The sequence below is a fragment of the Trifolium pratense genome, linkage group LG7 (assembly GCF_020283565.1).
Source record: "Trifolium pratense cultivar HEN17-A07 linkage group LG7, ARS_RC_1.1, whole genome shotgun sequence".
Taxonomy (NCBI): Eukaryota; Viridiplantae; Streptophyta; class Magnoliopsida; order Fabales; family Fabaceae; genus Trifolium; species Trifolium pratense.
The window spans coordinates 57,570,924-57,595,156 of NC_060065.1; the positions used below are offsets into that span (position 1 = coordinate 57,570,924).

The 24,233-nt window shown below is 33.8% G+C and overlaps 2 protein-coding genes across 2 annotated transcripts; both read left to right on the plus strand.

Annotated features, from left to right (window-relative positions):
* Nucleotides 1-800: 800 nt before the first annotated feature.
* LOC123899071 (embryo-specific protein ATS3A-like) lies at nucleotides 801-1,954 on the plus strand. Its single transcript, XM_045950127.1, has 3 exons — nucleotides 801-978; nucleotides 1,313-1,456; nucleotides 1,580-1,954. The coding sequence occupies exons 1-3, from the start codon at nucleotides 847-849 to the stop codon at nucleotides 1,820-1,822; spliced, it is 519 nt and encodes a 172-aa protein (XP_045806083.1). The 5' UTR covers nucleotides 801-846; the 3' UTR covers nucleotides 1,823-1,954.
* Nucleotides 1,955-7,991: 6,037 nt separating this feature from the next.
* On the plus strand, nucleotides 7,992-9,465 carry LOC123899072 (embryo-specific protein ATS3A-like). Its single transcript, XM_045950128.1, has 4 exons — nucleotides 7,992-8,215; nucleotides 8,311-8,436; nucleotides 8,951-9,275; nucleotides 9,322-9,465. The coding sequence occupies exons 1-3, from the start codon at nucleotides 8,087-8,089 to the stop codon at nucleotides 9,197-9,199; spliced, it is 504 nt and encodes a 167-aa protein (XP_045806084.1). The 5' UTR covers nucleotides 7,992-8,086; the 3' UTR covers nucleotides 9,200-9,275; nucleotides 9,322-9,465.
* The last annotated feature ends 14,768 nt before the right edge of the window (nucleotides 9,466-24,233 follow it).

A 24,233-nucleotide genomic window follows, 5' to 3' on the forward strand; every position in this document is an offset into this window, starting at 1 on the left:
TAACAATTATGTTGAATAATAAGCTAATGTCGAATGTTTTTGTCAAGAGGAAAACAATTTTCGATCAAAATTGCAAACAGATATGAGTGCACGTCCTTAATCTTCATGTGAATTTTTACTTTACCATTCCGCATGTTGATATACCTTATTTTTCTTATATGTATCTAGACATGAAGGACCAAACAAAAACAAAAAAGCTTTTATTTTCTTCGGAGTAGACATTACTCTTCCAAAAAGATAAAAGATTTGCTAAAAAACAAGGTTTATTTTCTCGCATTGAAATTTGCAGATTTCTTTGTATCTGATTGATCTCTTCCGTGTCGATGTTGATTCCCGTCAATTTTTGGCTTGCGGAGTTGCTTTTTTGATTATGGTAGGTCGATCACTTTTGATTCGAGATCGGGAGTTAGAGTCTAGTGGCATCTGGGTCGAATTGATGTCTTCTTTGGTGGTCTGTAGGCTGAGGAGTGTCCTTTTAAGAAAGGAATTAGAAGTAGGCTTTTATTAGGTGGTGTCTGTGTTTTGGTTTTTTTCATTAGTCTTCCGCTTATATACGACGCTTTTGTTTTGTAGTTCTGCTTTTTCCGACCTCTGTTTGTCTCGTGTAGAAACCAGTTATTAATAATAATATATCTGCCGTTAATTTTTTTATAAAAAAAAGGTCCAATTTTCAAATTATATGTCTTTAGGAACTCTTATATAGGGCCTACTTTTTAATATTAGAACACGTCTTTTAAATTGTTTGAAACAGTTCCGATAATTATATAAAAATAACACACAATTTATTTATAAATTTAAATTTGTTGTTACAACTTTAGGTGTTCCTCCTTCTCTTGTATTCTTATCATGAAAGCCCTAGCCTTAATAATGCTCACATTTTCCATCATCACTGCCTTCTCACATGCAATATCAACATTGGCCACTCGCCCTCAACCTCAAATCAATCTTTCTTCCATGCTTAACCATACCCAACAACAAGTAAATATATTTTATACGTTCATCTTTATTTTTGTTTTGAAATATTAATCCAAATATATAGGAGATTACCCTTTAATTCAAAAATATTTTAAACATCATTATAAGATCGTATTTGAATTGGTGATGAATTTAACAAAATTACGATGATTCCCATAATTCTATCAATCTCATCGTAAATTTAAAACATGCACTCAGTATTGCTTTTTATTAGTGTTCCTTCTCCTCAAAAAAACTCTCACTAGTGTACACACATTGAATGTGTACGTATAATATATAATTTCATATTTTATATTTTATTTGTATCTTAAAATACAAAACTATATGAATGTTTCAGATTAATGAGACTAGATTGATCGATGGTAAGAATGGATTCAGTGGTAGATGCGATTATCTAATCACCATAAAAACAAGCTGCGATTCTCCAACATATACAAAAGATGAAATCAGTCTTTTATTAGGAGACGGTGATGGCAATGAGGTTATTTACTACACTTCCAAGAACTAGCCATAACTATTTATATAATTTTTGTTGCACAAATAATTTTAAGTACTCAATTTAAAATTTGTGACATTAATTAGTGCTAATTGATTTGATTTGCAGCTTTCTTTCGGGAGACTGGATAATCCTAAAGCTGGGGCTTTCAGGAAGTGTAACACAATGACATTTGTGGCACAAGCAGCTTGTATAGGAAAAATTTGCAAATTGTATCTATATAGGAATGGAATAGATGGTTGGATTCCAGAGTCTGTCACTGCATATGACTATAGTTACCCACCTGTTATATTTAACTACAACTTTCTTCTTTCTCAGGGTTCTGCCATTGGCTACAACTTTTGTGGTTAAGTTTAGTAGTTTTTTTTTTTGTTTTTTTTATCAACTTTAGTGTTACATTCCTTTAATAATAGAATTTAATTGTTGTGTACCGTTTATGTAATTTTATTTTACACATACATCCAATGACGCGTTGCTACATCATTTAATGAATGTGACACATCATGTGTTTTTAATTATCATACATGATGTGTCGGTATATTATTGGACGCATGTGCAAAATGACTTTAGACTGGCAGTGCATATAAATTAAATTATTTTTAATTTGCAATGTAATATTAATTGCTTTTTTCTTTCAATTGTATCATAAGTTGACATTTTCTACTTTATATCTACTAATTGATAAACTTAATTTAGTAAGAATATTATTCTCTATTTAAGTTATATATTTTTTAATATATGTAAAGTGGTAGATGAATTTTGAGTTGATAAACATATCATTGCAAGGAAAAAAAGTTAATATAAACAAATTATTATGAATGGACCGAATTATCAACAATTATTCAGTGATATTTTTATAAAGCAAATGAATTGAATTAGTGAATTACATTTGCTCATAAATCCTTTGGTTCTAAAATGAAGCCACTATACTGTTTTGATTTATTTATTTAGAAAACGTATAATCTTATATTTTTTAAATTAATTTCTTGATCATGACCTCTGTTAGATTAACCCATTAAAAAAGTTATATATTTTTTTATTCACATCTTATAAAAATAATAATACCAACAATCATCATGAATTTTTTATAAAAATAAAATGCTAGAAGCAATGTAAATATAGATTCACACCAACTACCAATTTCATGTTATAGTTAAATATTACCCCGGCCAGGGACGAATCCAGGAATCTATAAAACGGGGGGCCGGAATAATTAAATAATAAAAATTAAATAAATCATAATAGTACTGAAATATGCTTAATAAAAAATAAAAAATGCATTACATTGTTTATCTAATTAAATTGTACACGACATTGCTTTATATCATAAAATTCATCAACAACTGAACCGTATTAATTAGTTTTAAATTCATTTTCTATCTTATTTCTCAACCTATTTTTCACAATCTTCATATAACAAGAAAATAATCTTTCACTTATAGCAAACAATCAGAATTAACTTAAGGACAAAACTTACATGTATTTCCATACATGCATTTCTTACTTTTCCTCTCACAAAGAGGTAGTTTTTTTTATTAATTTTTTTTTTTTTTTCAAAATGAAAAAACACAAATAACCACCTCTTTGTGAGTGAAAAAGTAAGAAATGCATGTATGAAAATGCATGTAAGTTTTGTCTTTAACCTTAATTGAATTTGGACTTTCTCAACCTTTGGTTCTTCCATGAAGCCAATAAGATCATTTTTCCTAAATAATTATTTTCATGACGGTTTCATAAGACATACAATCTGTATTTTCTTAAATTAATTATTTTCATGCCTTTATATTGCCTTTCAAAAAAAATAAAAAATTCATGCCTTTGTTAGGATATATTAAAGTTAATATTTTAAAATCATACCCACGGAGGCAGTAAAACTTGTACCAAAAATATAAGGGAATTGAATTAGTCGGGGTGGCAAAACCTCACGTTAACTTGCATCTCAAGTTTTGACCATCAGATCAATTCATATGTATTAAATTAATTAATGAGATTAAAGGATATATACTCTTAATGAGATTAAATGATATAAACAGACAGAGTAAAATAATATTACACAAACAATCAATAATGTTTCATTTTTCGGTCACATCACCCCAATCATGTATGGTTCTTTTGAAACTACTTATATAACATGGAAGAGTGGTAGTTTCTCATTGGATGTCTGTGTAAACTTTCATTACACTGACTGCTTACCATCTTTAATTAAACTCTTAATTAATTTAGTTTTTTTCCCAATTAATTAATTAATTTAGTTAGAAATTCATGCATGGGGTAATTAAATATTTCCCATGGCCTTTATAATACTATAAATAATAGAATCTTAAAATATCCAAACAATTTAGGTGTTTCTCATTTGTCTTCTCCTCTTGTGAAGAATAAAAAAGGGTTACAACTTACAAGTAATTAAATGATGAAAGCTCTTACCTTAATAATCCTCACATTCTCCATTGGTGTCTTCTCACATGCAACACCAATATTAGTCACTCACCCTCAACTTCAAATGAATTTACCTTCCACGCTTAACCATGCCCTGCAACAAGTAAATAAATTTTATATATTCATCTTTATTTTAATTATGAAATATTGATCCAAATAGGGGATTACCCTTTAGTTTAAAATCATTCAGAATAACATTTTCATAAGTACTCATGAATGTTTCAGATTACTGAGAAGTGCTTTTCCAACATTGACATAAAGACAATTTGCAGTTCTCCAGCATATTAATACGACAGCTGTAATTGATATTTTAGTTGGAGAAGATGGCAGCAATTATGAGGTTTTTTTTTCTGTACTACCTCCATGAATTAAGTCATAAGATCAATATTTTGATAGTCACATTAATTCTCTCACTCTTTAAGCTTTTTTGTTTTCGTTAACTCTACTTTGGCCGAAAAATATATAAAATTTGACTAAAAATTAAACTCATTAACCACTTAAATTTAATTATTTAGTTCTTACTCTTAGTTCTTAAATTTTCAGCCTATCAGTATAATCTCTCCATGATATATATATATATATATATATATATATATATATATATATATATATATAGCTAAGGAAAACACATATTTTTAATTTTTTTTTTTTTGTTAAGTATGAAAACACATAATATCTTTATTGTAGATTACAATACCGGATGGTCCTTTTGCTGGGATGCTCAAGCGGTGCACGAAGATTCCATATGCTCGATTGTTACCATGTAATGGACAAATCTGCAAATCAATCTTGATAGGCTTGGATCAGTTGGTTGGATGCCATAGACTATCACCACATTCAAGTTCAACTATTTCATTCCCGAGGATCATAAATCTGGCTTCGACTATTGCCATAGTACTAAGCTATAAGTTATAAATTTAAGGTTATTGCATTTTGTCAAAGATTTGTTGTTGTGTAATTGTCAAACCTATTATGTTGTGTCAGATGCGTTAGCATCTGTGTTAACATTCAACTTCAACTATTTCATTCTCGAGAATAAAAAATCTGGCTTCGACTATTGCCATAATAATAAGTTATAAGTTATAAATTTAAGGTTATTGCATTTTGTCAAAGATCAAATCGTCAAGAAGCGGTACTATATATATACATATGTTGGCTAAATATACTCAAATTAATAAGGTTTGCTTCTAATAAGTGTTTTTTCTTTGCCAACTAATAAATGTTTCTTTATTATGTGAGAAAATAAGAAATAATAAATATATTTCTTTGTAAAAGATAAATGATCAAGTTACATTAGAAACTACTATCTCTTTGTTTTGGTTTTAATATAATTCATTTTGGTTTCTTAAAAAAAATATCTCTTCGTTAAAAAGATGGCTACATTAGTATCTTATTTTTATTTTTTAACAATTAAGTTGAATAGCTAATGTCACATCGGTCACGGCTGAAATAGTATATGTAAAGTCTAGATGGGTTTGGAGGTTGAAATTGGGTCTATACTAGATATATGTTGTTATATTTTTTTGTTGCTATTTTTTTTTATTGAAAATTGTTACAAATATTATTTGACATTATGGTCAGATTTTAGTTATTAAATGATTGTGTATGAAATTTCAATTGTGTACGAGAATGACATTATATATGGTATATTGGGTATGAAATTATGGTCTATTTTTTAGAGTATGAAATTTTGTATGAAATTATTAGACTGGTTTTGAGACAAAATTAAGATTTATCAAGTTAATCAAAATGACATAATCCAAAATAAGTAAAGACTGATGATAGAGAGAAGAACAACCTTTGGAGCGATATGATGCAAAGTTGATGTTTGTCATAATATGTGTTTCGTTGAAGTTCAAAAGTTGTTTTTTAGAACAAGAAGAAAGAAAGAAAAGTTCAAAAGTTTTTTTTTTTTTTTTTGACAAGTTGACAAAATATATATATATAGTAGATGAAGAAATAAGAAAATAAAAAGGTCAATTTGTGAGACAAAAATTTGGATAAATATTGATTTCTTAAAAATGTGGATTTAGAGAAAATGGTTAACTAAGACTTGTTAGCTGACTATAGGCAAAGATAAAGCTCAATTCCCTTAAAATTAAGGCTATGGAGGCTGTGGTTGGATTATATGAAAGTAAATAACTTAGAGCATATTCTCTAATGATTTTTCTCATGAGTTTATTATTTTAAGTTTCATATAAACTAATTAATAAGTAATTTATTCAATGCTATCTCACATTTCTGCAACTCATATCCATTTTGTTTCAATGATAAAAAGAAATAAGTAAAAGGTGTCGTATCGTATAATAATGAAAATAATAATATAATACATTATAACAACTAAACATTAATGATGATATTGTATTTTATTTAAGGTATTTTTGCAAATTTTATGATAAGAAACGGATTATCCTTCTATGAAACTCAATAAGACACCTTAATAGATGTTCTTATAGGAAGAATAATTTTAAGGATCTTGTAACTCAGCCAATAGATCAATTAGTGGGGTCAAGGATATGGCAAACAAGGTTATAATAGTATAAGTTTTTTAGTTAGTCTCTCTATTCCTTCAAGATGCTAGGGTTAAGATGATGCATGCATCTTACCAATAAACCACTCAAGAAATGGGCATTTTTTAGGGACCTGGATATGTTGTTGCTCAAGATAGACACAGTTTCACGCTGATTTTAATCACCCACATATATTGGTTAGTCTACAAGTTTATAAACATTCATCTCAAAAAAATTATAATCTTGCGAGATGAATTTTATGAGATGAATGTTTATAGACTTATATTCGACAAATCCAAGATGGTAATTCAACCTTCTCCACTAGAAATGTTTTATAGAAGTATAGAAACCAACAAATGAGAAACATAATACCTTTTTCGGCATAATCCTCTAATAAAAAAAGGGTTCATTCTTAAAGAAGTGTGAGCAACTAAAATATTATATATATGGTGGGTGTACTTTTGATGCTCTTTATTTTTTTGAACTTTTTTTTGTACCTTTTTCATTTTTATATTATATATAGTACGGATCGTATATAATATATTTGCTATTAAAAAATAAAAATTAAACAACAAAAATTTCACACTAGTCCGTTGCATGGGTGTAATCCTTGGTTTACATGATGCAGTTGATTATGGCAAAAAAAAAATTTAGACCAAAAAAATATGAGTTAAAATCATATTTATTTTGAGATTTACCTCATAATAAATTATAATCGAGGGGAAAATACTTAAGCAAGTTAATAAGGCAATTTGGTAACAATAGGGTCCAATTTTTTCTTAAATAAACAAGATGACATTTGAACTCTATAGGGTCCAATTTTTGAATTATACGTCTTAAGGAACTCTTGTAGGCCTAATTCTTAATATTAGAATTTAGAATGTCTTTTAAATTGTTTGAAACGATTCTGATGATTATATAAAAATATGAAGCAACTTATAAACTTAAATTTATTGTTACAACTATTTCTCTTAATATAAATTTAAAATTTATAGAGAATCTTCTAGAAAGTTTTGACATTGAAATTAACCATTCAATTTGTAGAGAGGGGGGAAACACTTGAACACATTTGGGTGGCAGGGAGGAGTAAATACTCAATCTGAGCCTTTGGAGTGAGTATAAAATTAATTTTTTTTAATATAAGCAGGTTATAATAAATGGATCGAATCAACAATTAATATGTGATCTTTCGATAAAGCAAAAGAATTACATTCCTAATCCAACCTTTGGTTCTTCCATGAAGCCAATAAGGTAATTTTTTTAGGAGTGAAGCCATGAAGAAGGTTTCATAAGACATATATACAATCTGTATTTTCTTAAATTAATTATTTTCATGCCTTTATTTTCCTTTCAAAAGAAATATATTATTTTCATGACTTTTTTAGCTAGGACATATTAAAGTTAATATTTTAAATCATACTCACGGTGGCAGTTGAACTAGTCGGGATAGCAAAATCTCTAGTTAACTTGCATCTCAAGTCTTCACCGTCAGATCAACCAATATGTAATAAATTAATATAAATTAATTAATTAAATATTTCCCATGGCCTTTATAATGCTATAAGTAATAGAAACTTAAAATATCCAAACAATTTAGGTGTTCCTCATTTGTCTTCTTCTCTTGTGAAGAATAAAAAAGGGTTACAAGTAATTAATTATAACTGATTAAATGATGAAAGCTCTTACCTTAATAATCCTTACATTCTCTATTGGTGTCTTCTCACATGCAACACCAATATTAGTCACTCGTCCTCAACTTCAAATGAATTTATCTTCCACGCTTAACCATACCCAACAAGTAAATAAATTTTATATATTCATCTTTATTTTAATTTTATATATTGTATCTTAAATAAAAACACTATTTATTTTGTGTGTATATGTATGTTTCAGATTAATGAGACTACACTGAGCGGCAATAATTGCTTTTACAACATTGATGTAAAGACAAGTTGCAGTTCTCCAGCACATACGACAGATGGAATTGGTATTTCAGTTGGAGACGCCGATGGCGATGAGGTTCGTTTCAGTAGTACTACCTCCAAGAATTAATCATAAGATTAATATTTGGATGGTCACATTCTCTCGCTCTTTAAGCTTTTTGTTTTTGTTAACTCTGTCTCTGGTTAAATTTGACCAAAAGATACGTAAAAATATCTAACTTAAAATTGAGCTCATTAAGCCTTAAATTTAATTACTTAGTTCTTACTTTGGTTTTTTTTACAAATAATATTATCTCTCACTTTTAAAACTTACGACATTGGTGCTAATTGATTATTACATGTACCCTCCCTTACTTGAAAGGGATGCCTCTGTCCCTCAAAGTAAGAATTTGTTCGGATTTATTTATTTGAATTTATCTACTAACCAAAATATGCATTTGTGAGAGTTACAAAAACATCTTATAACATATGAGTTGAATTTTTAGCTTATCGGTATAATCTCTCCATGATATAGCTAATGAAAACACATTTTTTAATTTAATTTTTTTTTGGTCAAGTATGAAAACACATATATAATATCTTTATTGTAGATTCATGCAAAACTGGATGGTCCTTATTCTGGGATGTTCAAGCGATGCACGATGACTCCGTTTACTCTATTGGGACCGTGTATAGGAAAAATCTGCAAAATGTATCTAGCTAGGGTTGGATCAGATGGTTGGATGCCGGAGACTGTCACCGCATACAACACTGACGACAACTCTCCTGTCACATTCAACTTCAACTATTTCATTCCCCAGGCTCAAAACTCTGGCTTCGACTATTGCCATAATATATAAGTTATAAATTAATGTTACAAAATATGTGGTTTTTTTTTTTTGAACTACAAACTAATATATATATATATATATATATATATATATATATATATATATATATATATATATATATATATATATATTCATATGTAATGCTCATAGAGAGAATGAGTAAAAGTAGTACTGGACCCCTAAAAACAAATATAACCCAATATTGATCTTAGGCTCTAAAATACACCCAAAATATGTGGTTATTGCATTTTGTCAAAGATCTTATATATCGTCAAGCAGTGTTATTTATACATATATGGGCTAAATGTATTCAAATTAATAAGATTGCTTCTAATTACTTGTCGTTTTAAGAAGAAAAAAAATTATTTCAAATTACTTGTCGTAGAGTATGGATCAATTCGTTGGCACATTTGTTATAATAGATTATAATAGAGTTGACGTTAAAAAGTTTGTACACTCACTTACATACAGAGAGATAAAATAATATAGAAATTTATATAAAACCTATTTGTGAGGGGAAAAAAAAAAAGCCGTGTCAAAGAGCTCTTGCATAAGTACTTACATACCACTTATCAAAGAAATAATCGTGCTAACGGTGAGAATGGACCCACGCTCTTAGGTGCTATGGATCCATTCTTTACCAACTTAACAAACTTTGATTGACAAATTCATTATAATGTTGAATAAGAGTTTCAAATATGGATTTATATCGAAAAGAAGAAAGAAAGAAAGTATAATATAGAGTTAATGTCAAAAAGTTCATATATCATCCCAATTTTCTTATTGGTAGAACATCTTTGGAACAAGGTATAGTTCCTATTATAGTTGATCAAACCCCTACATGGGTAAAAAATCATTAGAACATCTTTTTTTTTTTCATTACTTATAGAGTATATTTTTACCTAAAAAAATCATTTTATATTTCAATTATAGTTCTCAATATAGCATTGCACGGATACACACCGTAGTTGAGGAATAGCACAAAAAAAAGAGGAAGCGTTCGACATTAGAGATGGTTTCAGACTCGACCTGAAAGGTGCTAGTTACACTTACATCTATTGGACCAGACGAAAATACAAGCTGTCTTTAGCATGAATGGGTGAGATATAGCATGTGTGTGTGTGTGTGTGTATATATATATATATATATGTTGGGTTTTGTGTTTGGCTACATTTTGTAAAAGCCAACTTTGCCAGATGCTGGACAAAGATGCTGCAGCATCCTCGTACAGCATCCTGATGCTCTGTTTTAAGTGCAGAATTTTTTCTGTCAATCTCGTTCAAGATTTGCTTCAAATATTAATTCCAGCACGTGTGTATATGCAAGACGAGACTTACTGCACAAGAATTGTCCAAGTCGGCCTAAGGAAAGTTATTAAAAACAAAAATATAATTATATTATATTTTTGTTCGCTTTTTTTTGTTTGGTACAACACAAAACATATTTTCAATTTTAATCTAGGTTTGGCCGCAGCTGTTGCAAGGGTTTTTGTCTGCAACCCTAGCTTGCCCATCAAGACATTGAAGACTATAAATATGTGAAGCCTCAAGCTATTATTTTTATGTATTCTAAACCGTGTTCTTTACAAAGTGTGAGTTTTTAGGGTTTAGAGTTTGTGTCTTTTGTCAGCCTTTCTTGTGTCAATCTGATGCAAGTTTAGGACTGTGTTTGTGTTGTTTATTGTAAGCTGCTCCTAAGCTTTGAAGCACGGAGTTAGTGTGTGTGATTCACTCAAGAGCTTTTAAGCAAGAGTGTGGTCTAGTTTCTAGGAGAGTGTCTCCATCTTGATCGTTATTATTGACAGCAACATGGTACGTGTTGTTAGAGGGAATTTGGGACGGGGTCTCATTATCTAAGAGGTTCTTAGATAGGATTGCACGGGTAGTGTCTAGGCGATAAGTCAAGTACCGGGTGTTGGTCGAGGGCTTTGAACTAGAGCTATTATAGTGGATTCATTCCTGGATTGGTATCCCCCAGAGTAGGTGACGTTGCACTGAACTGGGTTAACAATTTCCTGTCTTATTTATTGTTCTGCAATTTATTTATTTATTTACTGTGTTCTACGACTGTCTTGCTGCAACGAGTGCTATAGCATCTTGTGCAGCATTGTGTTCACTGAGTGCCGGAATTTCAATTGGCATCAGAGCAGGCACCCTGCTCTATTTTGGGTGAGCTCCAGGGAAGATACTTTCTGGCAATATGGACAAGGAAGGAGGATTTGTCACCAGACCACCTCTTCTAGATGGTTCCAATTATGATTATTGGAAATCACGAATGATGGCTTTCTTGAAATCCATGGATAGCAAAACTTGGAAAGCTGTTCTGAAAGGATGGGACCCCCCTGTGATTGTAGACAAAGAAGGAAAGTCAACACTTGAATTGAAACCTGTGGAGGAATGGTCTAAAGAAGAAGATGCGCTTGCTCTAGCAAACTCAAGAGCATTGTATGCATTATACAATGGGGTGGACAAACACATCTTTAGACTCATAAAAAAATGTGTCTCTGCAAAAGAAGCTTGGAAGATTCTCGAAACTGTTCATGAAGGTACCTCTAAGGTAAAAATGTCTAGATTACAAATTCTCACTACTCAGTTTGAAAATCTTAGAATGAGGGATTATGAAACCATTCAGGAGTTTCACATGACTATACTTGACTATGATAATCAATTTTGAAATTCTGGTATAGCAGAACCAGATGTTGTATAGAATGTCGAGACATCTGGTCTGACATGAATAACACGGCAAGGCATATAACATTAAAACGGATACTGAGAAATAATGTTTTATCAGATGTTCCAACATTCAATTTAAAGAGAATGTCATACTTAATGTTGGAACATCTTACGAAACATAATAAAATCAACAAGTAAATAAACTGCACAAGAAATTGTTAACCCAGTTCAGCCAACCTGCCTACTCTGGGGGATACCAATCCAGGAAGGAAATCCACTAATAGATCTAGTCACTAAGACCTCCAGCAAACCCTTTGAATTTACGTCTTACACTAAGACCTCCAGCAAACCCTCGGTTTACGTCTTACACTAAGACCTCCAGCAAATCCTAGGTTTACGCCTTATGACCTCGACACTACTCATGCAACTTCTGCCTAGGAACTCCTAGACATGAGATCCCATCTCACTTCCACACAGCCAACACAACCTGTGTTGTTCATATAATGTTGAATAAAATGTGGCGACAATCACCGTGACATATTTTACTCTTGCTTAAAAGCTTGGAGTAAATCACACATAGTTAACTCCGTACTTCAAAGCTTAGGAGTAACCTTACAATAACAAACTCAGTTCTTAACTCGTGTTATAGAATCCACAAGTAAGAATCACAATTAAAAATACAAACATTATCTCCTTGCTTAAAAGCTTCAGAGATATTACAATACTCAACTCATTACCTAAAGGTTTCTGAGTGAGGACATAGTGACCATCTCACAACCCGAGTGGTTCACTTACACCAACTCTCCTAGAGAGTGGCTTAAAGACACGAAACCCTAAAGACTACATCTTTGATGAACAGTGGTTTCGGTTCAATAAAATCTTGGTCTTGAGTCTTCTTTATATAGACAGAGCTAGCACGCTCCTGATCTTCCAAGATAAGCTTCAGAACACAGCTGGTCTTTGAGTCACGTCCAGCTAAGCAAATCAGACCTTAATAAAAACTTTCCTAAAATAGTTGATCCTCTTTAGGAAATAAACAATGTGTTGAATCATTCCATTAAGTCTTGATAAGAACATATCTTCACTGATAACGTCTTGATCAGATCAAATCTTGATATACACGTTTGTAGAGTGGATTTCCATATATAGCAGATACGTGTAATAAATGCGCGAGATTTGGGCAATCTGACTGTCGTACCCAAACATGTTACAACATTTGGTCCAACATCTTTTGTACCCAACATGTTGAAACATTTGGTCCAACATCTTGCTTGTATATTTGTTTTAGCAAAATGAGGCCAACACACAAATATCCAACAATCTCCCCCTTTGGCAATTTTTGGCTAAAACAACTTCAGCCCATTAATTAGCATAGAGAGATTTAAAAACCATACAATCCTTCAAGTCAACGTGAGCACACAAATATGAAGGAAGGTAGAACATCTTCTATGTTACTTCTAAAATAATTCCTCAAATAAAAATAACGCACAGGGTAAAGAAATAAACTTTACCATAAATCATCAGAGGCATACACAGCAGCAGAATCATAACCAACTTAGCTTCATCCTTCAGTAGAGAGAAATAAACTCTCACAAGCACACTTGGGAAAAATAAATTCCCACATCAGCATCAAGATGTTTCAACATTTTGTAGCGCATCATAACGTCCATACATTAAGCACACATAGGTAGAGAACTTGATATTGCATTACTCTCCCTTAATATCAGATCAGAAAAAAAATACTTTTGCTCCCCCTGAATAGATCAGCTCATGCATCTCATCAGGCCATCAGAAAAAAATGGTTCTTACTCCCCCTGAATTCATGCATGTCACAACACACACTACTACTTCTTTCATAGACAGGCTAGACTAGCTTGTCACAACATCAGATACAACATTGTAAAGTAGCAGAAAAACACAAACAAACATACTACCCCCCCTTTTTAGCCACAAAATATGCCAAACAAAAACTTCGTGCATTAAGAGCAATAGTAATGAACATCACATAAATCCATAGTGCAGAATATCAGAGCATAACAGATCCATATATTAGTATCTAGCAATCCATAGTCTTGAAATAGCAGAAGCATTACATCACGTACCAACAAAAAGGCAAATGTCCTCAACATTATGCTCCACATCATATAATCATCAGATACCATACATCACATACTGCTACCGCACACAAAACACATCACAGATCACAACTCCTTAAGCAAACCACAAAGTAGCAGTTGGGAAGAGTAAATTCTCACATAGCTGAGAAAAATAAGTTCTCATGCATCCAGGATGTTCCAACATATGGCAGGACATCATCCAGAGCAAACAAATAGAGCTTTGCACAACAGAATAGTAACCACTTACTGCATTATGCTACTTCCCCTTAAAATCAGAATCAGAGCAAAAATTAATTTTACTCCCTCCAAATACATTGACACATGCTTATCAGAATGATCATCAGAAAACATTTCTTACTCCCCTCAATTTTATCATCCATATCAGCACATAAGCATACAGCAGCACAGATTCAATACTACACCACTCAGGTTAGCAGATGTCTAAGCATCAGAAACCACATCATATAGTAGAACACATCCAACCACTAAAAGAGCATGCATATGTTTCAACATCAGGTAGCACAACAGACATTAGCAGCAAAACATATCATGCCTACCAATTACTAAACTACTTCCCTTTTTAGTCAGAAGTTTAGACAAAATAGGGTCTTCATGCATTAATCAAAGAGTACAATAGTATAGATATCCAGGAACATAGTGCACAGAGCTACTACAAACGAAGACAACACCATGGGATACATACCTCATCATATATAAATCAGCAGTGGAGTCATCATTAAATAGCCTAAAACAGATCACACTTCATCAGCACAGAATTTTCAACGTGGTGACCAAGATCTTTCACCATCTAGTGGCACATCAGATAGCACAGGTTCCTCCGGTATGGTATTAGAGCATTGACAACAAAGATGTTTCAACACATGATAGCACAACACATAGCACATGTTAGCAAAGATGTTTCAACATGTTTATCTAGCGTGGTATCAGAGCGAATAGGAGCAATCACAAAATACGTCACATGTTAGCAAAGATGTTGCAACATATGGTAGCACAGCTTCTAGCACAGCTTCTAGCACAGGTTCTTCCAGCATGGTATCAAAGCACGTGATCTTCTAATCAGGGCATGGAGCATCCATCTAACAGAAACTCCCCTTGTACACATGATCCCATCTTTGTGCAAAGGAAGCACGATGAAAGGAAACATTGCCACAGAGAGCAACAAGCACATTCTGAGGGATCTTTTTCCAACCAGTCTTTTTCTTTGAGGCAAAGGGTGTGATGTCTGGCACATCCTCCTCAACATCATACTTAGAGTCACTTGAAGATGCTTCATTTCTTTTTAGACTCTGTTTCTTCTTACTAGAAGGCACATTAACCTCATTCATACTCTTTTCATAATCAACCACTTCTTCATTAAGTGGCACAGTTTGATGACTTGCTTTAGACAGAGAGATCCTTCTTCAACCTCAGAGAATTCTCTTCATCTGACCCTGTTTCTTCATCAGATGAGTTAGATGGGTCACCAGATGTCCCAACATCTTTCACCACATCAGTTTCTTGAACAGGTTTCTGGACACTTGTAACATCAGCCTTAGGTTGGTTCACAGATGTGTCAACGTCTGACACAACATCCTTTTCAGGAACAGTTTGTTTTTGGTTTATCAACAATATAACCAATAACATCTTTTGTTTGAGATGCAGCAGCAAGAACATTAACATACATCAGAGAAAAATCAATTCTCAAAAATCAGATCAGGATGTGTAGACTTCATGGGTGACATCATAGCATAGCATATTTTATGAGAACATAAAGCTAGAGGTTTCAAAAGAAGATCTGAAACTGTCAAATATAGTAGTAGTAATCACATTTCTGACCATTATCACATCTGATCACAACACATCTGAACAAATATAGTACTTCTCAGCAGAATGCACATCCACACAAACAGTCATAGCATGACCAGTTCTCTTTTAGTAGTACTTTGAGCAATAGCTTGGTCACATGGAAGATCATCAAGATCAGTTTCTTCCACCACAGTCTAAACTTCAATACTCCAAACCACCATCAGGTTTAAGACTCTTAGAGCCATATTAGCATCAGTTTGGGGATTTGTAGAACAGGTTTCAACAACACTAACAGGTTGGTCCAAGATGTTTCAACATCTAATGTGACATCAGACTCAGGTGAGATTTCTTTGAGGGACACAACCACAATTTTAGTGGGGGATAACAAAGTGACAGAATCAACAACTTTGAAAGATGACACATGAAAGAATTAAAAAAAATGTCATCAACAACCACAACATTCATACTAGACTGACCTATGGTTTTAAGAGATCTTGGTTTATCTAGAATTCCAATTTCAAAGGCAGATCTCACAGATTTTTCAACACTACTCACAACATTTGAACTGACAAAAACCTTTAACAGATGTAACAACATTTGATTCAACATTAGGGGTAACAACTGAATCAATGAGGTTATCAAAACGAGTTTGGTAGGTTTATTAACATCATCAACAAACATAGATAGACTTTTTTAGGACCTTTTGAGAGATAAGATTAACCTGAATAATGGATTTAGAAATAGGTTTCCTAGATGATGCACATTTTGTTCACCAAGCAATATAGAAGTAGTTTCAGATGGATTCAAAGTATTCACAGACCTTTTATGCATTCCCTTTTGACACGTGGTTGATCACACTGTCCATTTCACTTCCTTGTTGATCTTACAGGAAACATGTCTCGAATAATGTTCTAACATTCAGTCAGACATTGTCTTCTTTTACTTGCATTGATCAACACATCTTCAAACATACTGTCTTCCACTTGATTCTAAGTGTTCTTCTTTCACTTAGACTTAGTGACACATACCAAGACATCTGAATATCACATTTGTGACATCTCTCAATAATGAAGACTCCTGGAAAGTCCTTCCAAAAAAAAACTGTAGAGAAAAATAAATTCTCCCAGACTCAACCATTTAACGACTCGAGAGATATGTGAATAACTGATATAATTATTCAGCTTTACATGACTAGAATCAATCATGCCTTGTTAATAATTTCATAATGTCACAACATGTTGTCTGACATCATATTCTCATATGAGGCAAAGATCTCCAGAAGCTTGTACAACACTCTAGACAATATATATGTACCAATGCAATCCACAGAAAAACACATGACTCTACCTGTCATAGATAATCAGGGCTCCAGCTGAAGATGAAAACTCGAGCACTAAATGAAAACATGTGAAAGACTTCATGCTTTCATGTTGAAGGGCAACACCAACTCCTTCAGTAGAGTCGATTCTGAGTAGATATTCTCACTTCTTGAGAATAGATTCAAGCATTCTGACCTCTTCAGTTAACAAGGACACATCTGATCAATGTCCTAGCAGAACCACACTATGTATCATGACCTTTTGAATAGGCAGGATGTCATGCATACAAGGTGTAAAGTCACTCACAAGTCCAAAACATCTTAGTTTGCTTAAAAGCTTGACTAAGATCCTGATTACCAACCCTTTTCTAGAGTGACTTGCAACAGAAGAAAACCAAAGACAATTATCAAACCTCAGTATTTGACAATATTCTTCTGCCCTTACATTCACTAGTAGTTGTTGATACTAGTGGAATAAATAGTCACGCATTGCTAGAGCATACTATTAAAACAAGATCAGAACCTCTACATTCTGATTCACATAGTCAGAAACACGTCTTCTGACCACACAGCTTGAGCACTCCCATGCAAAGTCTCAAGCACCTTCCACAGAACAGCCATCAATAAATATGATGTTACAACATCATTTGGGACACCAGCTTCTGATTTTGGAACCCAATTACATTGATTCATAAATCACCATTCAAAAGGACTCATTGTGCATAGACATCCTTCAAGAAGCTCCCAATAGAGTACCATCAATGCAGATCATCCAGGTTTTTCAAAACACCTTCTCACACAAGGTAGGACATTAGATCTGACATCATTCTTCTGCACATATATGGCACCAACAGATAACATCCACTCATGACAATTATTCTTACAAAAAAGTCATTCCATATTAGGTCAGTTGCTTGACCTTGTACTCCACCCTGAGTAGAACCAGCTTCCTTGGATGAAGGAGCAGATGTTGGAGAAGATGTTTCAATATTAATTCTGACATCAATCTTAATCCCATCGGTTTCATCTTGAACTATGGTTTGAAGATACCATAGTAGTCCATAACTCTTGCAAGGGGACACAGGAAAATCAACCATCAGTAGTTGATCAACCTTCAATATCAAATCATCCACACATGCAGGGACGTGCATATTTTACATCTCAAAAAATTCTTCTAATGTTCCAACCCCTTGTCTTACTTTGAGATGTTTGATGGCATTCTTCTGAACCTATAGAGGAGATTCCCTCTAACAGGTATCTGGAACACTTTGATCCAACATAATATCAGGTACTACAGATGTGACAGTACTTAGCACAACATCAGTCTTAGGTGCCAAAGATGTACCAACATTCGACGCAACATCATTTTCAGAGACAGATCCTTTGAGAGACTCATCAACAAACTCACTTGTGACCTTAGTGGAAGCATTAAATACGTCAGATGGATTTCCCTTGATTAGTGTGCACCAGACAATGAAGAGAGGGATGCAACATATACTTCATTTCACTTCAACACAAACACTCATCTTGAAGGGAAGTAGAAACTTCGTTAATCTTAATTCAAGAGATATCTTTAATGCACAAGGTAAAGAATTAACTTCACCAAAAATACCAGAGAACCATAATCCTTTGGTCCCAACAATAATAAATCCTCCTTACTTAATCATGCATTCATACAACTAGATATTATCACACGAATATAACATGCATGGTTAAAACATCAGATAACACATCAACACTGCACACAACTTTAACTACCACTTACTTGGATCAGACATGAACTAACCCAAGAGGTCAACCATATGTTGATCGTGTCCCAACAAACTTATCTAAGACATGTTTCTAGTGTAGAAACCATCTCAGACACAGATGCCTCCTCTTCCAGGTCAGGAGAAGGTTCCAAACATATGTAACCAACACACACTTGTTTAGCACCCAAGCATCTGTCATGCCCTACTGTCATCCAACAAAATTCTGCAGAATCTGCTCGTCAGATGTTCCGTCAGATGTTCCAACATCTAGTAAGACATCAGTTCCCTTCTAACGAAACACACCAAGAAATCCTTTATCAAAGCCAATGGAGGTTAGCTTTTGGAAGCAAAAATAAATTGCTCATAACTTCCTTCAGATCCCTTTTCAACAAACTCATACATGAGTGCCTTTATGAGTGGACTTAAGATCACCCCCAAGTATCTTTGGCATCTCTAACAAGTTAATTAAAAAAAAACTCTCCTCGAGCATCACCACACCAGGGCTTACATCATAGAACAGAGTGGTGCATCCTCAACAAACAAAACCACCAGGAGTTTTCCATCAGATATATATGCAGCGGAATTCAAACCACAAAACTCCTCAACAAACTTCAGGCACACTACAATAACACACGTTTGAAAATAAATCAAACCATACAGCAACTCATCACAAGATCTACACGCCTGAACAACAAAAGATAGGTCTAATACACACCCTATCATGAATAGTCCATCCTCCACTTCTAGGGACCATTCAATCAATGTGAACTTCTCCAAGTTCAAACAAATTTTCAGTATTCCTTACTTGCCCATAACCAGAAAGTATCTTCCCTAAGATCTCATCCAGAAAACAGAACAGGATGCCTGCTCTGATACCAATTGAAATTCTGGTATAGCAGAACCAGATGTTGTATAGAATGTCGAGACATCTGGTCTGACATGAATAACACGGCAAGGCATATAACATTAAAACGGATACTGAGAAATAATGTTTTATCAGATGTTCCAACATTCAATTTAAAGAGAATGTCATACTTAATGTTGGAACATCTTACGAAACATAATAAAATCAACAAGTAAATAAACTGCACAAGAAATTGTTAACCCAGTTCAGCCAACCTGCCTACTCTGGGGGATACCAATCCAGGAAGGAAATCCACTAATAGATCTAGTCACTAAGACCTCCAGCAAACCCTTTGAATTTACGTCTTACACTAAGACCTCCAGCAAACCCTCGGTTTACGTCTTACACTAAGACCTCCAGCAAATCCTAGGTTTACGCCTTATGACCTCGACACTACTCATGCAACTTCTGCCTAGGAACTCCTAGACATGAGATCCCATCTCACTTCCACACAGCCAACACAACCTGTGTTGTTCATATAATGTTGAATAAAATGTGGCGACAATCACCGTGACATATTTTACTCTTGCTTAAAAGCTTGGAGTAAATCACACATAGTTAACTCCGTACTTCAAAGCTTAGGAGTAACCTTACAATAACAAACTCAGTTCTTAACTCGTGTTATAGAATCCACAAGTAAGAATCACAATTAAAAATACAAACATTATCTCCTTGCTTAAAAGCTTCAGAGATATTACAATACTCAACTCATTACCTAAAGGTTTCTGAGTGAGGACATAGTGACCATCTCACAACCCGAGTGGTTCACTTACACCAACTCTCCTAGAGAGTGGCTTAAAGACACGAAACCCTAAAGACTACATCTTTGATGAACAGTGGTTTCGGTTCAATAAAATCTTGGTCTTGAGTCTTCTTTATATAGACAGAGCTAGCACGCTCCTGATCTTCCAAGATAAGCTTCAGAACACAGCTGGTCTTTGAGTCACGTCCAGCTAAGCAAATCAGACCTTAATAAAAACTTTCCTAAAATAGTTGATCCTCTTTAGGAAATAAACAATGTGTTGAATCATTCCATTAAGTCTTGATAAGAACATATCTTCACTGATAACGTCTTGATCAGATCAAATCTTGATATACACGTTTGTAGAGTGGATTTCCATATATAGCAGATACGTGTAATAAATGCGCGAGATTTGGGCAATCTGACTGTCGTACCCAAACATGTTACAACATTTGGTCCAACATCTTTTGTACCCAACATGTTGAAACATTTGGTCCAACATCTTGCTTGTATATTTGTTTTAGCAAAATGAGGCCAACACACAAATATCCAACAAATTTGATGCCTTGGGAGAAAAGATATCTGAAGAGAAATTAGTAAGAAAAATGCTTAGGTCTCTTCCTAAGAAATTTGATATCAAAGTTACTGCAATAGAAGAAGCCAAAGATATCTCTGAGATGAAGTTGGATGAGCTGGTTGGATCATTGCAAACATACGAAGTGGCTACAAATGAAAGAACTAAAAAGAAGAACAAGAACATTGCTTTTGTCTCCAATGCTGATGATAAAGAATTGCAGAGTGACATGGAGACTGTTGAAAGTATTTTAGATGCAATTGTGCGTCTTGGTAGGGAATTCAACAAAGTCTTGAAGATGATGGACAGAAATTCAAGACCAAACAAAGGCAAAGGAGTTCAATGTCATGATTGTGAGGGTTATGGTCATGTCAAAGATGAGTGTCCTACGTTTTTAAAAATTAAAAAAGAGGGAATGTCACCCACTTATTCTGATAAAAATTCTGAAAGAGAATGCGATGACGATACAGCAAAACGGGTGATGGCCTTTACAGGAAAGTATGACTGTGATAATGATTCTTGTGATGGAGAGGTAACCTACGAAGAACTTGCTGATTCCTACAGAGAACTCTATTTCAAGAGTGAAGAAATATGCAGAGTTATCGAGAAACAAAAGGTAACCATCAATCAAATGAAGGCAGAGAAAATTGAAAATATGTCAAAGATGGATGAACTCCAGAAGAAGGTAAATTATTTAACCTCTGATCTTGATGAAGCTAAGGAAGTCATAGAAAAATTAAATGCTGACATTTGGCGTTTAAGAAAATTCTCTGATATGTTGTATAAAGATGATGATCACCTTGATAAACTTCATAAAGCTGATGGTCAACTAGAAGAAATTTTAGAGAAAAATGTTCGAAAGCCTAAACATATTGGGCTTAGCTATGAAAATGTCAACAAGCACAGAGGCTATAATCCCGATCTCATGTATACACATCCAAAAGAAACACAAAGTACAAGGATGCTTAGAAAGACGCTGCAGCATCCTAAGCAGCATCATGGAACCAGGTATAAGGGTAAACGACGCTCTTGGATATGTCATCACTGTGGAAGAAAAGGGCACATAAGACCTTTCTGTTACAAACTATATGGGTATCCTGACATAAACTCTCAACCTAAACCACCTCCTATGACTATTCCAACTCGAAAAGAATGGAAACCTAAAAGTATGGATATGAAGACTAGTGATGTAATTCTACCCGAGAATAAGGTAGCTAGCTTAATTGCTCACACATCATTTAGAGCATCATCAAGAGAAAACTGGTATTTTGATAGTGGTTGTTCTAGACATATGACTGGCATTAGCAAATTTCTAGTTGACTTGAAATCCTACCCGACTACCTTTGCAACCTTTGGTGATGGAGCAAAAGGAGAGATTGTGGGTATAGGAAAGCTAAGCAACAATAGCTTGCCTAAACTTGATAATGTTTTATTAGTAAAAGGATTGACTGCTAATCTGATCAGCATCAGTCAATTATGTGATCAAGGCATGAAGGTAAAATTCACTAAGTTTGAATGTTTAGTTACAAATGACAAGGGTGACTTGTTAATGAAAGGTGTTAGATCAAAGGACAATTGTTATTTGTGGGTTCCTCAAGAAGAAGCTAATGTGTCAACCTGCTTGATAACCAAATCTATGATGAAATCAATAAATGTGGTAATAAATGATACACTAGAAGGAATTGTGCTAGATGCTGCAGATGCTGCTACAACATCTCTCCCACATGATGATGCTCCTGAGATAGTTGAAGAAGGCATTGTGACTCTTGAGAATATTGCTACTAAAGAAAAATTTGCTGATAATTTTACTAAGGCTCTATATGCAGTTCAATTTGAAAAATTACGAGGCAAACTTGGTGTTTGCCTATCTGAAGAGTTATAGCAATTATTGCAAGGGTGGCATGCAGTTTTCTCTTCAATTTATTTAGTAATGCACGCTGTTATGGGTAATGTTGAAACATCTGAAGATTTGGTAAGAATTGTGTGTTTGTTGATGATAAGGATGTTTCTTGTGGTGAAAAAGTATTTGTCAGAGAAAGTGATGTGGTGTTCTCCCCTGCTGTGTTTAACATTTATTGGTAATGATATTAGCGCTCCAACTGAGGTCAAAGATGACTCTGTGTTGGAACATGTCAAGAAGAGTGTTCCTGAGAAAGATGCTGCACATGATGCTACAACATCTGCAGCACGGGAAATTTTGGATAACATCGTGATACCCGAGTTTCCAGATGATGTTATTGTTCCTGACAAAGAAAAGGGTTCTGAAGATACTACTACTGATAATGTTTTTGTTCATGATATCTATGTGATCCCTTATGTTGATGATAGTGGTAAAACTATGTCTGTTCCTTTGAATGTTGATGAATCTGCTGAGAAAGATTCAAATGTTATTTATGTGGACAATCTCAACCTTACAGAGAGGACTCCTGCTTCTAGTACTAGGAGGTTAAGGAGCAATGCTGGTAAAGGTGTAGCTGTTTCTAATGTTCCTGTCAAGACTGCCAAGGAAAAGAAAATCTATGGTCTTAAAAAAAACAGTGGAGTAAGATTACTAGGCCCTCTGAGCCAAAGAAGAAGCTTTTGAGGAGGAAGACTATTTCCTCTAGTGATTCAGAGTTTGAGGAAGACCAACATGCTACTGCATCGCCTGCAGCATCCTCAAAGAAGTCTGTGAAGAAAAAGAGGATCCCTCAAGATGTATCCCCTGTACCCATTGACAACATTTCCTTTCATCGTTTTGAAAATGTTGACAGGTGGAAATTTGTGATAAAAAGAAGGCTTGATGTGGAAAGGAATTTAAATGAAGTTTTTTTTACAATGCCAAAAGCTTGTTGATTTGATTAATGCAGCTGGATTGATGAAAACTGCAACTGGGCTCCAACTACTCATTCCAATACTGTGGCTACAGGTTTGGCTAGGTTTATATATGTTGTAGGGACCAGATCACCTTTTGCCTTTGGTTCTTAAATTCTTGATGAAACTGTTTTGCATGGTAAGTCATGTATTGTGAAGATGCCTATAGTCTTTCCTACACTGATGTGTGACATTATTCTGGATCAACATCCTGACATTTGTACTAAGGCTGGTGTTCCTAGTAAGAGAAGTTGTGATTTGTCTTTTGATTTTAGACTGTTTGAGGGTACACATGCTGCAGACTGT

Coding starts and splice junctions, on each gene's coding strand:
- LOC123899071 (XM_045950127.1), top strand. CDS start 847: ATGAAAGCCCTAGCCTTAATAATGCTCACATTTTCCATCATCACTGCC. Junction 979..1,312: donor TTAACCATACCCAACAACAA/GTAAATATATTT, acceptor TGAATGTTTCAG/ATTAATGAGACTAGATTGAT. Junction 1,457..1,579: donor GAGACGGTGATGGCAATGAG/GTTATTTACTAC, acceptor TTTGATTTGCAG/CTTTCTTTCGGGAGACTGGA.
- LOC123899072 (XM_045950128.1), top strand. CDS start 8,087: ATGATGAAAGCTCTTACCTTAATAATCCTTACATTCTCTATTGGTGTC. Junction 8,216..8,310: donor CGCTTAACCATACCCAACAA/GTAAATAAATTT, acceptor TGTATGTTTCAG/ATTAATGAGACTACACTGAG. Junction 8,437..8,950: donor GAGACGCCGATGGCGATGAG/GTTCGTTTCAGT, acceptor TCTTTATTGTAG/ATTCATGCAAAACTGGATGG.